The sequence below is a fragment of the Choloepus didactylus genome, chromosome 4 (assembly GCF_015220235.1).
Source record: "Choloepus didactylus isolate mChoDid1 chromosome 4, mChoDid1.pri, whole genome shotgun sequence".
In the NCBI taxonomy this organism is placed as follows: domain Eukaryota; kingdom Metazoa; phylum Chordata; class Mammalia; order Pilosa; family Megalonychidae; genus Choloepus; species Choloepus didactylus.
In genome coordinates this window covers 89,427,316-89,442,361 of record NC_051310.1, presented here as the reverse complement: position 1 = coordinate 89,442,361, position 15,046 = coordinate 89,427,316, and the positions used below count along the sequence as shown (strand labels likewise).

Here is a 15,046-nt window from a genome sequence, read left to right as displayed (position 1 = left end):
TGTACAGGAAAAAAATTGAGGCCCAGAGAAGTTGGGCAACGTCATCCTAGTTTAACAGCTGTAGGCGCTAGTGCTTCAATTTGAACTCAGATACTTGTGCTGGTTTGGATATATATGTCCCCCAAAATGCCATGTTCTTTAATGCATTCTTGTGAGGGCAGACGTATTAGTGTTGATTAGGTTGGAATCTTTGGATTAGGTTGTTTCCATGGATATATGACCCACCCAACTGTGGGTAATACCTTTGATTAGATTATTTCCATGGCAGTGTGGCCCCACCCATTCAGTGTGGGTCTTGATTAGTTTACTGGAGTACTTTAAAACGAGCCACACAGTAGGATCTACATTTTCTAAACAACATAACTTCTACAGTCAGTTTGTTCGAACATTACAATTACATGGAACTTTGAATAGGAAGTGAGCTATGGTAGGTCTGTATAGATTAGAATGAAATAGCAACACATCCTAAAGTAATTTGGGTGGAGAATAAAAATATATATTCGGGGCCCCCCTGAATAGCTGGAGGAGGATGCAGAGGTGTTGCACTTCTTCACCTGGATTGTTGCTGATGTTCTCACAAACATTGGGGACTGACGGCTTGACGTGCTGAGCCCCCTGTCTTGGGGCTAGCCCCTATGAAGCTTGTTGTACAAGGAGAGGCTAAACCCACTTATAATTGTGCCTAAGAGTCTCCCCCGAGTGCCTCTTTGTTGCTCAGATGTGGCCCTCTCTCTCTCTCTAACTAAGCCACCTTGGCAGGTGATCTTGCTGCCCTCCCCTCTATGTGGGATCTGACTCCCAGGGGTGTAAATCTCCCTGGCAATGCAGGATATGACTCCCAGGGATGAATCTGGACCCGGCATCGTGGGACTGAGAACATCTTCTTGACCAAAAGGGGGATGCGAAATGAAACAAAATAAAGCTTCAGTGGCTGAGAGATTTCAAATGGAATCGAGAGGTCACTCTGGTGGACATTCTTACGCACTATACAGATAACACTTTTTAGGTTTTAATATATTGGAATAGCTAGAAGTAAATACCTGAAACAACCAAACTCCAACCCAGTAACCTTGACTCTTGAAGACAATTGTATAACAATGTAGCTTACAAAGGGTGACAGTGTGATTGTGAAAACCCTGTGTATTGCACTCCCTTTATCCAGTGTATGGATGGATGAGTAGAAAAATGGGGCTGAAACTTAAATGAAAAATAGGGTTAGATGGGGGGGGTGATTTGGGCATTCTTATTTTTATTTTTATTCTGATTCTGATTCTTTCTGGTGTAAGGAAAATGTTCAAAAATAGATTGGGGTGATGAATGCACAATTATATGATGGTACTGTGAACAGTTGATTGTACACCATGGATGATTGTATAGTATGTGAATATATCTCAATAAAACTGAATTTAAAAAAAAAAAAAAAAAAAGAGCCACACAGGCCCAGACGCTTGCTGCAGCCAAGAGACACATTTTGGAGATGGCCATTGAAAGTAGACTTTTGCTTGTCCATGGTTTGCCTGGGAGAAACTAAGAAAACACCCCCAGACACCTAGAGAGAACCATCCTGGGAGAAAGCCATTTTGAAACCAGAACCCCAGAGCAGCCACCAGCCATGTGCTTGTGCCTTCCTAGATGACAGAGGTTTTCCAGACACCATCCGTGCTCTTCAGTGAAGGTACCCTATTGCTGAAGCCTTTGTTTGGACACTTTTATGGCCTTAGGACTATAACTTTGCAACCAACTAAACCCCCTTTATAAAAGCCAATCCATTTCTGGTATTTTGCAAAATAGCAGCATTAGCAAACCAGAACAGATACTCTAGCATGAGAGTCAACACTCTTAACCACCACAACATACTATACCTGTCCTAGTGTGTCCTCAATAAATGTATATTGAATGAATGAATAAGTGTTTGAATCCAGAACATCCACTGGCAACAAGAAATGTATTGAAACTTTCCCAGTTCTGGTCAGCAGCCTCTGGGAATCATCCACCTGTCATCCCCTTGCTGTTTACCTGGGTGGTGCTGAATAGGATCTCCATGCCCTGAGCCGCCAAGAAAGCCTCCCTGCCAGATCGGAGCGCGGCAATGTGCTTGAGACAGAGGAGAAGCGCCCGGCGGATCTGCATGTAGGCATGGACTGTGTCGTGGCAGTGCCAGTCCTGGTACAGCCTGAGCAAGCCAGAGACATAGCCTCTGTTCACTGCCCGGCGGCTATTGGACTCTGAAATCAAAGGGAAAAGGCAATGTCAATCACAAGCTCTCGAGGGCCACAGCTACCTGAGAATGCCCCAAAGTATCTCCCACAAAATACTTATTGATTATAAAGGGAAAATAAAACTTTCCAGGGAAGAAACTTGGCAGATGTCACCCTAACCTAGTAGTCAAAGTTAACAAGCCAGTAAGAGGACAAACAGTCATCATGTACTTTCTGATATGATGCACTGAGGAAGACACTGCATCACTTCTATGGCATTTCTGCCCAAAATTCATGATCTGAATTTAATCGTGAGGAAAATCAGCAAACCAAAAATAAAGGACATTGTACAAGATATCTGACTTGTACTCTTGAAAAATGACAAAGTTATGAAAGTCAAAAAGGCAGGAGGGGATTTTTGACCCATTTGTGCAGTTAGTTTCATCTTATTTTTTTTCTTTTTACCTTTTATTCTGCCATGACCCTGAACAGATACTGATAAGCTTGAGTCACACATTGACATATTTGTGGAAGGTTTAAATCCCCTTCATTACCCCCTTTACTGAATTATTCTTTTGTATCTAAAATATTTCTCTCCTTGGCTGGTTGCAGCCAGAAAACACTAGAGTTCTTTACTGCCTAAATGAGGTTTTAGCCTATCCTGTGAGATGAGGAACTGAGGCTAGGGCAGGCTAAAATCATGACAGTTATATATATATAATTATGGATTAGATCCTGGGCCAGAAAAAAACAATTTTTTTCTTTTGCTATAATGGGGCAATTGGTAAAATTTGAATAAGCTCTGTATTTTTTATTTTCTGATTTTGATAATTAAAGTATGGTTATGTAAGACAAGAGTCTCGTTTTGGCGAAATTCACACTGAAGTATGTGAATGTCTATAACTTATTCTCAAACAGTTTAGCAAAAATAGTGTGTATGTTAGTGTGGATATGTGTGTGAGTGGATGTGTGTGCAAGTGTAGAGATGTGTGTGTGAGTGGATGTCTGTGAGTGTGTAGATGTGTGTGTGTGACAGTGGATGTGTGAGTGTGTAGATGTATGTGAGTGTGTATGGATGTCAGTGTGTGACAGTGGATGTGTGTCGATGTGTGTGTAGATGTGTGTGTGAGGATGGATGTGAGTGTGGAAGTGAGTGTGTGTCTCTGTGAGTTTAAGTGGATGTGAGTGTGTAGATGTGTGTGTGAGGGTGGGTGTGAGTACGGGTATGTGTGTAGATGTGTGTGTGTATATGTAAGAGCAGATGTGTGTGTAAGTGTGTGTGAGAATGGATGTGTGTGGGGGGAGAGAGAAAAAGAGAAACAAAGAGATGAGGAGTATACAGGAATTCTTGTATCATTTTTACAGCTATTTATTTTGCAACTCTCTGTCAAATTATTTTCAAATAAGTTAAAAACAAAACAAAAACAAAAGAGGGAGTCACACACTTTAACTCTCACCCTCCGTGTTGTCCTCCAGATTTCAGGGGTTTCTGTGTGCTCTGAAGATACCAATTTTGATGTGCCCAAATCTTTCACAGCATGGAGGTAGTGTCTAACACCCCACTGTCGATGAAATATAGCCTTGAGTTCCATTGCCAAAAAACCCAAAACTGAATGAACCTGGTGAAAAAATGCCCTGTGGTTCCAATCCCTCCATATTCTCCACTGTTCAAAGTTCAGTCTTTCTCTCCCCATCCCCCGACCAGATGTCCATTCTTTTCTGAATCTCAGTGGGTCTAGGACATTGCCATGTGGGTTGAACGAGCTTAAGTTTTAGATTAGGAAAGAGAAGACTAAGAGTCATATTTAACATCCAAAAGGCTGTCAAACATAAGAGATGTGTTGGATATTTTTCTTAACAATGATGGAAACAGGTTTATGGATAATCAAAGGTGTGGCTCAGTCCAGGAAAAGAATTCTTCATAATCAAATCCACACAACAAAAGGATGGACTCCATGGGTAGTTTGCTCCCCAGCACCGAAAATAGTCTGGTAGAGGCTGGAGGTCCATCCAGCAGGAAGGCTGTCTGGCAGTTTCTCACATCTGATGGGAAGTTGAAGTAAAGTGATTTTAGGTTCCCCTTCACCTCTTCAAAACCAAAACTCCTTTGTGGTAGTGAAAGTGAGCTGGCTGAGACCCTCCATGAGCCCCTAACTTACATGTAAGGTGTTTAATTTCCTAATTTTCTCAGGATATGGTTTAAGTTCTCTTTGAGGAAATGCAGGAGAAAGAGCAGCCCCAGATACCTCTTCCAGTAGTGTGCTGCTTTTCAGATTAAACTCCCTGGGCATCAGGGTTGGTCAACAAATATGTACCAGCTGAGAACTACCCAGTGGGCATCTGGTCAACTCAGCTCTATGGAGTTGGAGAATAGTGGGGTTCTCAGCTAGGAATGCTCAAATCTTCCAGCGCTGCCTGTTCACTTCTGCATGCATTTCTTCATTATCCAAAGCTAGGGCTGTTGCTACTAGTTTATGAGACAATGTGGGCTTCTGGCAGACTGCATATAAGGGAGATCTCCTGAACTGTAATCAAATAAGCAAGACTTCAGCTCAAAGTCCGATTTTTTTTCCCTAAGACCACGTAAGTGTACGTGAGTGCAAAAATCACATGGAAACTCAGTGCTTTATTCCAGAGGGATTTTCTCACGATATTAATGGAACATTTTTCCCTGCTTGTTTGTCAAATTCTAAATTGTCAAGCTTGACTAAGCCCCACTGAGGTTTTTGACCCATTTGTGCAGTTGGTTTTCTTCTTCTTTCTACATTTATTCAACCATAACCCTGTACTGAGAGTGATGAGCTTTATTCACCCAGTGATGTGTTTATGGAAGGTTTAAATTGCCTTCATTACCCCCCTTTAATGAATTATTCCTCTGTATTGAAAATATTTCTTTCCTTGGCTGGTCCCGACCACAAAGCACAAGAGTTCTTTATAGCCTTAAATGAGGTTCCAGCCTATCCTGTATCAGATATTTAAAGGAAAATTGAGGATTAAGTATGAAGAAAGCACTGTAATGCTGCAACGATGCCAGAATGGAAAATACAATGCTCAGAGGCCTCCGTGGGCAATGTGAGGTTAAAGACTTTTTCCTTTTATCTATTTTAAAGGGTATGAGACTAATAATGCATCATTGTAATGACCTTCATCCACTAGTGTTTCTGTTTATTTTGTGTTTTTTTTTTTTTTTGGGGGGGGGCATTGGTTAATGGAAAAAAAAAATCTTTAATTGTCTGAGAGAAAAATCCCTTATCAAATCCCAATGATTTTATTCATGATTTCCTCTTAATCTCCAAGAAGTTGTCATGTTTACTAACACCTGAAATAGCTAAACTTCCTTCTCCCCCACCACCATCAGTCAATCTTTTTCTGAGAGTGGCTCAGGAAATTTTGCAAAAGTCAATACATATATAAAACTCGACAAGAGGAGATTCATCAAACTGAGGAAGAGCAAATGTGGAGAAGAACCAAAAAATGAAATGAGGGTCACTGGTGTCAGTGACTTAGAGGAGTTCTAGAAGATTTGAGAGGAAAACACTGGTTCTCAGAGCAGGGACAAATATAGAGGAGAAAATGTGGGTTTTCAAATGCTGACCTGGGTGAGCTCAGGATTCAGGGGTGGGAGGGGGTTCCAGGCCCCCCCCAACCCTCTTCACAATGGACCTGCTCTTCTTTAGTCTGTTGACATAAATGATTTCTATACCTAAAATTTTCTTGGGAGAAAAGTTCCTGGTGCTTAATTTTTTTTAATTCCTGACTAGACTGGTGTATCTTAAACCAGTTGGAAGAAGAGAGTGGGATGGACACAGAGGAGTTCTGAGGGTCTTCAATTTTAATTCTTTACCCCCACCCTCTACTCCCTTCGAAGGCACTCTTCTTGCTTCCTTGGTATTGCCTTGCTCCGTCAGCCCCTCCCTATCAGGCTCCTGCTGCAGGAAGCCAGTTTTCCCTTGGCTAATCCATGAACAAAAGGAATGTATCCTTATCATCACCTCCAATTTACCCTCCTCTCTTCTGCTGTTTCTACCTATCTCTCCAGTTTATATCTTCCCAGGACCTTGTAGCTAATTCTCAAGTGTGTAATGTCATCGAGCAATATCCTTATCTGTACCGCAGGTATTTCTTAACTGAGATTTAAATGTTTTTCTTTAGTGCAGACCCCACTGACGCACATTTTAAAGAAAAATGGAAGGGAAAATTCCAAGATATCAATATTACTTCTGTGTGGAATATTGATAAATTCCAATAATCAGTTGAAGAAAAATGTTACCCTTTTACAGGAGCTACAAATCACTAGCCCATAGATTACTAGCCATGTCACGTTTTAAATGCCTGTGGGCAGGGCAAGCCATAGCAACCAACTCACTTTTTTGTCTTACCCCAGCCCCTTCAAAAACAAATTACCTGCCTAGTTCCTGAAGGCATCTGAGTTCATGATCCTCTTTATAGATGTGTTTGCCTCCTAAACAGGAAAACCTAGAAGCCTTCAGGAGACTCAAAGGACTGAAACCTTCATGGGGCATTTGGAGCCCCATGACAGGCTGGTGAGAGAAATGCTTGGTGATCCAGATTTTGTACACGTGTTCATTCACGTTACCACTCTGCCCCTCTTATTTGGCAAAAGCCAAAGGAAGTTGTCAACTCTGCTTTTTTTTGCCCCTATCTGGAAACATCAGCATCTCTTTTGGAGTAAAGGGATGATGTAAAGCAGAGGGAATGTGGGAACCTGCGGCAGAGTGGTGGGGAAGGCACATTAACAAGCCACAGATCTAGGAATGAGATGTACAAATTAGCACCTAAAATCACCTTTCCCACACTCATGTAGCCTTCACTGCCTTGCTGGTCCTGATCAGCTCTTTCTAGAGTCCTTGCAAATGGCCAGGGGCTCCACCACTTCATAGCTGTGTGACCTTGAGTAAATTAATGCATAATGCTAGGACTCCATCTTTACCTGAAAAACAAAACTAATAACATTCCCTTCCTCATGGAGTTTTTGAGATATTAAATGAGATAATACGTATAAACTAGCTCAATGCCTGGCACATAAACACTCAATACCTTTGCCCATCATCGTCATCATCATCATCATCATCATCATCATCATCATTCCAACTTACTCTGTATTATTATGGACAACATAGTGCTGAAAGTTCAAGATATAAACATATTCCTTTGGGCAGCCTCATGCCAAACAGGAACTTCAGAGTCACCCAGCTGTTGATTTGAATTTTGGCTCTACCATTTACTAACTGTGTACCTTTGGTTAAGTTACCTAGCTATTCTGAATTGCATTTCCATCATCTGAGAATATTAAAGAAGTAATATAAAAATAAATATATGCATCTGCCTTACAAGTCCATTATAAAGACTGAATGCATAACACAGTATCTGTCACATAGCATAGGCTCAATAAATAATAATTCCCTTCCCTGTACATACTTTTCACCAACAAGAACAACCTGAGGAAAAGTTTCAAATTAAGTAAAACTTATATTCAGGGTCCTTATATGTTATGTAATGTAACTGAATTCTCAACTTAAAATGACCCATACATACACAGTGAACACCCCCACCCCACTGTATCCCAGTCTGCCCTTACAAGCCAGGTACATATTCTAGACCTTCATAATTCCCCTTTCTGGCAAAATTTACCAATACTGGATCAAATTGTCCTGGAATTCTTTTAGAAGACTGCTTAATCCTCTACAGTCCTCGTGATTGATGATGGTTAAATATTTAATAGCCTGCCATTGCTTTCAATAATACATTCATTTCCAATGTTTTAGTCAAAAATGAGAATAAATAGGATTCCAGATACCACATCATTACTGAGAAAAGAAATCATGTATAACCACACAGCATACTGTCCGAATTAAAATGGCATTAGTATCCTAGAAAATTCTTGCCCAGGAAGATTAAATAACTTTATTGTTTATTTCAGGAACTTCCTGAAAATCTATTCGCCTGAACTACTGATGACTCAGCTAGCCTTCTTCAGGATAGTAGCCTCTTCTCAGCACAGAACATCATTCAACTGGGCTTTATCAAACTCCTGTTCACTATTCAAGGTTTGCTTCCAGAAACCTCTCCTCACTGTGCCCACCAATCCTAAACAATTGTATCACAAACTCTATCCAGTCTCAATGAAGACTCCACACTGAAAGACCACTTTGAACTGCATCTTTGAACAGCATCTGCCAAGCCCTATAAATAAACCCTAGGACTTGTCTTCTGAGACACTAAGATCCTATAAAGATAGTGGCATATTTACTCCAGTAAGCAATGCACTTGTCTTTACTTGATCAGCAGGCTATTTTGGTGTTCTTTTTTAGGGGTCAGAAGTCAACATCATCAATTCAGGATTTATTTCTGGACAATGCGGCTTTTTTGCAAGCCTTCAAAATCATATCGCAGGAGCAGCAAGCCATGGTACCACCAGCTACAACTAGGAGTATTTATTGAATGTTGGCAATGTGCTTGACACCAGGCCAATCATTTCATATTGATCATCTCATTTATCTCATGGAAACATTTTGCAGTAAGTATTATTTTCCTTATTTTACAATTTAAAACACAGAGGCTGAGAGAAATTAAACACTTTATTTAAGTCCCTAGAGCTTACAAATGGCATATCTAGGATTCAAGTGGCACTGCACTATCTGACTCCAAAACTGACTTGCCATGTTGTTATCCCCAAGGCTCCCCAGGCTGGTTAGCATAGTTTATGTTTTGCACCGTGGTAAAGGCCTGCAACTATTATCACCAGAACCATCTCTTTTTTGTAACCAGCCCTGTTGCACAATGGGAATTGAGCTGCCTGATCCCCAGGGCACCTTCCAGTTCTGCCACCCCGAGCATGAGAACTGAGACGCTGTGCCTTTCTCCTTGGGGGCAGAGGGTCCTCAGACTAAGCTCAGTCTCAGGCTCCAGCACCCTTTCTGGCTGAAGCTCAGCTGACTGATGCTCCAATTTAGTCTTGGAGCTTGAAGCAAGGGCCCTGAACCCCCAAGCAGAGTCCCCATCTTCTGTTAGGCTATTTCCCATGAGTCTTTTTATAAGAATAGAGCCATCTTCTTGAGGAAGGTTCCTGAAAGGTTAATGGAGGCAAAGCCAGCGGAAGAAACACCTGAAGCCTTAGTAAGAGTGGTTTTAGCTAAATTTAACTTGGCTCATTCCTTCCAGAGTAGCTCCTTCCTCCAGCTCCTCTCTTCCTACCAGGCCCCCCAATTGTGGTGAGAATCAATTTTTAATAGGCTACTCGAGAAGATTTAAAGTCCTAAACAAATGGTCTATGGTTCTTTGGGTCACAAGAGATGTTTGGAAGCATTCCTGATGTCAAGTCAGAGAGTTCATGGCTTTTTTTTCCCAAGCCAAACTATAGCCAGCTTTATTAAAGATACTTTTCATAAATAATCATGGTATTTCAGGCGGGACATGGGCAGATGATCGTTAACAGAATACAACAACTTTCAAACTCCCTTCTTCAATGGACTACCAAAATCAGAAAGCTACTATAAAACCCAGTGAAGTCTTCATTTGATGCTCTGAACAGGGAAAGTTTAGAGTGAAGGCTGACATTTCACATTTAGCATGTTGTCTGACAACTTTTCATGAGCCAACCCTGACTTTCGGGAAATTCTCCTAGCCAGGCTAGAAGTCAGTTGCACAACTCGAGGGCAATGCCACCAGGGAGGAGAAAAGAATTCAGCTCTCACCCTTCTCCACCTAGCAGCTGCAGTAGTGGTTCTGACATAAAGGAAGAATAATGATATATAGCTTAAATATAGCTAATTGTAATGCCATTGGTAGTGGAAATTATACTTGATGACCATTCGCTGAAATAAGAATAATGATATTGAATCAAGTTACAGGTATTTTTTTTCTTTGTACAATAGATACATTGCAGTAAATTTGGTTATAAAGTAAATTTTGGTTTCAAACTAATGTTGTTTTCCCATTAACTACCCTTATAAAATTAAAGATGCTTTTCCTAAGCTCCAGAAATAGTAGTGGAGAAGGGTAGGAGACTGAACGTCATAGCATTTTTAAAAATCTAGACTCAGCCACTCTTTATCTCTCACTTCTCCTAATCACTTTCCACAGATACATTCCCAACCCATAGGAACTTCTTCACCCTTAGGAGAACCTCAGGATCCACACCCACCTTTCCCCCCACACGTCTTCTTTCTCCAGTGCCTCAGAATCTGTGTTGTCCAGTGGATGGCATGGAGCTGCAGTACTATACTTACTAAGAGAAGAGACCATTGCCAGAGGCATACTCTAGATTCGAAACTCCTCCAATTCAAGACCCTGCACCCTATATGATCAATCAATCTCATACTGTACTTCACTGATTCTATGGCACGTATTTTTTCATATTTTAACATTTTCAAAATTAAGGTGCTTCCTACTAAATGATGGTGTTTTCCCCTATAATTGGCAGCATCTTTTCATTCACAGTGGCACTAAAAAACAGTTGACACCTTATAGTCAACATCTTAGATTTGAGGAAATAAGATTGACTTTTCAATATTGCTCACCTGAAAATTCTCTAAAATGAGTTGATCCCTAATAGGAGATCTTAACTTGGGGGGTTTGCTCCACATATGCAGATCAGTAGAGAAGCCTTTGTTCTGAAAGCCATATCCTGCTGTATCAAGACACACAGTAAATTCAAAACTAAAACCATGCACACTCAAAACCTGAGGCACCACCACTAATCCACCCAGCAAACATTTAACAACTACTACATGCCATGTGCCAGACACCCCTGTAGGCTCTGGGAATACAGCAGGAAACAAGACAGACAAAGTCTCAGCTCTTAAGGAGTTTACATTTCCATGACACATTTGGGCAGATACAGATCCCAAATAGGTACACACGCAAAGAAAAATAAATAAGGCAGTTTCAGATAGTGACAAGTGCTACAGTGAAAATAAAACAGCTGTGCTAGAGCGAGCAGATGGGGCAGCTACTGTAGACTGGGTGGTCAAAGAAGGCCCATTGAGAAGATGACATTTGAGCTGAGACCTGAATGACAGGAAGGGGTCAGGGTGCACAGATCTGGGAACAGACACTTCTAGAAATCTCAAGGGCATGGCAGGTGTAAAAGCCCAAAACTGATGAGAGCAAATAACAAAAAGTCCAGGAGCTGAAGCCAGGTAACACAGTGAGGAGAGAACAGTAGAAGAGGGTCAGAAAGGTACACAGGGATCAGGAAGTGCAACCCCCATCACAGCACATTGTGCTGTGATACATCACAGCAGATTGTGCAAAAGTGGGGGGATATATCAGGTCAAGATTTTCTTACTCTTTTTGTTACTTGTTTTTTGCATCTCTACAAGTAAGTACCCAAGAATGATAATCTGCCTGAACCTCTCCTTTGCATCCAGAGTTTTATTTTGAGTCTAGACTCTTGGAAGGGCAGGAAGATATGCTTTTCTTCTTTCTGGGTTCCTGCAGAAAAACTCCCACCTGGGTTTCATTTTGCTGTTTCCACTGACAATTCACCAGAGGATGGTACTTAAGAAGACAGCTAAGATTTACACCAGGACAGAGAAAAACAGAAACCTTCCTGACCTTTCTCCATCAATTGATATGTGACATACCTACCCGTGGCAGAGTACAGACAAGCAACATGAACTGCAGAGAAGAAGTCTGCATAGTGTTGCAAACAAAGCATGCAAATGGCTCATTCTGCATCATGCTTCCATGCCTTGAGTGTGCAAGGAAGAGGGTGTAGACCACATATGTTTCTGCAACCCTTGGCTTGCTACCCTTTAGCCTTAGGTAAGCCAATAGCACCTCACTATGAAATCAAAGAACTTTAAGCCTCATGCTTTCTCCTTTTAAGTCTACTTCTATCACTCCTAGTATTTCTAGTTCTCTCTTCTTTCACCCGGATACACCAGCATCTTCCATTACCCAATTCATCTTACTAAAATGCAACTTTGAGGCTGTCATCCCCCACTCACAACAACTTGAATGGATCCAGGAAAAGCTGGAAGGTCTGGGCATGTATGGCTGGCAATGGTTTCCGCACCGCCTGCCTCTGGGACTGGGGGAGAGGGCTCGGGAAGAGGCTGAGTGGGGTCTCTAGCCTCCAATGCCAACAGGGCAACGTCACAGTTTCTATGATGTAGGGCTGCAAAAGATTTCACTTGAAAACTAAAAATAAACTTTTATTTCTTAAAATAAAATGGTTTGAAACTCTCTAGTAGTGAAATGAAGAGATGGATTTTAGTCCCAATGTGTTGAGTATATATCACACAATCTTGGGCAAGTCACCCGAACACTTTGAGCCTCAATGTTCTCTCTAAAGAACTGTGTTTCTCAACTTTGACCCTATCGACATTTTGGGCTGGGTACTATTTGTTGTGGGGGGCTTGCCCGCACATTGCAGGACGGCTAGCAGCATCCCTGGCCTCTTCCCACTAAATGCCCAGAGCACTCCCTCACCTCCAGTTGTGACATCCACAAATGTCTCCAAACATCGCCAAATGTTCACTAGGGGATAAAATCGCCCCTGGTTGAGAACCACTGCTATAGAATAGGTAAATATTCACCTAAGAAGACCATGGTGAAGATTAAATGAGATAAATATATGAAAAGGTGCTTTGTAAATGGCTATTATCAGAATTCTGTAGGAAAACGCCAGACTTGCATCTTGACATAAATAAATAGTTATACAGTCAATCCTGAACGTGATCAGGAAGCCACTATGTATCTTCAGAACCAAAAGATATTTATCTTTTTGTCTATCTCTTTAAACCTCTGTGATACTTTATCTTTGTCAATCCATAGCCAGTCATTCATTATGCCAGGTTGATACAAGTTCTAAAATCTAAAATATTTAGAGCTAAGTGACCCGGGATGTAAACCCCTGAGTACCTGGACTGGAAACAAAAGAAATGCATGTGGATCAACTGAACAGGCTGAATCTACACTCATTCATTCATTCGTTTGTTCATTCAGATAACTTGCTCTGAGTGTCTCCTGTGTAAACACATTAGGAATAATGCCTCCAGAAATAAGGATAAATGGGACAGAGACCCTGGACCTGAGGCCTTAGTCTAGAATAGGGGCCAACAAATGGCCCACAGCTTGTTTTTTTTTAAATAAAGTTTTATTGGAACACAGTCATACCCATTTGTTTATATATTAGCCATGGCTACTTTTGGGCTACAACGGTAGAGTTAAGTCCTTCCGATAGAGAGCCAATAGAGAACATACGGCCCACAAAGCCTAAAATATTTATTATCTGGCCTTTTACAGAAAAGTTTCGAGAGGGAAGACAGGCGCTGAAAACAGCCATGTATCATTCAATACTCAGGGGAGATCCTGGGAGACGAATTTACATTTCAACAGCCTTTATTCCCATGTATCATCAATTCCTGAAACTCCCAAGATTTTCCAAGTGTGGTGATTATAATAATAATCTTTATGGAGATGTACTAAGATCCAGGCACTATACTGCCAGCTACATCATCTTATTAAAATCTAATTATCTGTAGGGTAGCAACATGTTGGAAGCAATGTAGTTATTTTAGGTTATTGGTTTTTCTTATTCCTTTGTTTTGGTTTTGTTTGAAATGGTTTTTTTATTGTTTGTTTTTAATTTTTTGATAAATAAAGTTAAAAAATGAAAATAAAAATAAAAAAATCTGATTATCCTTTAGGGTATCACTTGCCCTGTTTTACAGATGAGGAAACTGCAGCACAGTGTCATTGAGGAAGGTGCCCAAGGTGTCCACGATCTGACCCAGTCTCACGAGAGCCTGCCTTCATGACCACCATGCAGATACTGCTCCTCACTCAAAGAGTAAGAAGAGCTTTTAGTAAACACACAGCACCATCATACAGGATCCTGAGCCTCCTCAAACAATTTCTCCCTGTTGTCAAAGGAACACCAGGGCCCAAACCCATAGGAAGAATCATCAGGGCACTGAAAAAACCCTTGAGAAAAGAACTAGGTCTTAACTAGAGCCATCATACAGGATCCTCTGGTTAAAAGGCAGCATTTGCACAGATATAAGATCCAGGGTGGACTGCAATCTCATTACAACATTTTATGTAGGCAACAGGTTTGTGTCAAGCGGGAAAAACTCAACACTGCCATCCACAGCTCTGACATACTCAGCGTGGACCCCTCTGAACACTCTGGCCATCTTTAGAATGTGGCTCACCACACTCCTGTGCTAACCAGCATCATCCCAACTGGAAGCCAACCCTCCTCAGTTAAGGCTAGTTAATTAGACCTATTAGTCCCTAGAGACTCAAAAGTAACTTGACTAGGACTTGGGGTTGATAAGATAATTTGGTTCCTTTTCTGAGTCAAACTTCACTAGCTCTTCCTTTTTGCCACTAGTAATAAAACCTGGCTCACCTTTCAAACCTCCTAACAGAAGTGTTAGCCCATTTTTAAATTGCAGTTTCAAACAACAGACTCAGCTCCCAAAGTGTCCCATGAGAATATTTATTTCAGAGCTTATCAAATTTGATTCCTTTGAGCCCTAAGGAACTTCCATGGAAGATTCTCAGCCTCTATCAAGAGCCAGCGAAAGTGTGGGGGGCTTGAGGAGGGTGAAGTCAGCTTCCCATAACCACACCTTTCTCATACGTAAAATAGGGATAATAACATCACAGGGTCCTTGTGAGGATTCTGTGTGCAAAGTCCCATAATTAATCATTCATGATCTTTATTCATTGAAGATACTCCGATAAACAGTAATTCCCTTCCCACTCTCCAGTCTCCTTTCCACGTCACTGAGGGAATGCAGTAAACATTTCACGAGCTGTATTAACAAACAGAATGAGGGATGCATGTGGAGGATGGCGATGCAGGTGGG

General features: G+C 41.3%; 1 protein-coding gene across 1 annotated transcript in view; it reads right to left on the bottom strand.

The window, feature by feature from the left end:
• Positions 1-15,046, bottom strand: part of AGBL1 (ATP/GTP binding protein like 1) — a 1,004,372-nt gene that overhangs the window by 680,113 nt on the left and 309,213 nt on the right. The window contains exon 8 of the mRNA XM_037832989.1: positions 2,017-2,225. Coding sequence (XP_037688917.1) covers positions 2,017-2,225 — 209 coding nt within the window. The remainder of the gene's footprint in view (positions 1-2,016; positions 2,226-15,046) is intronic.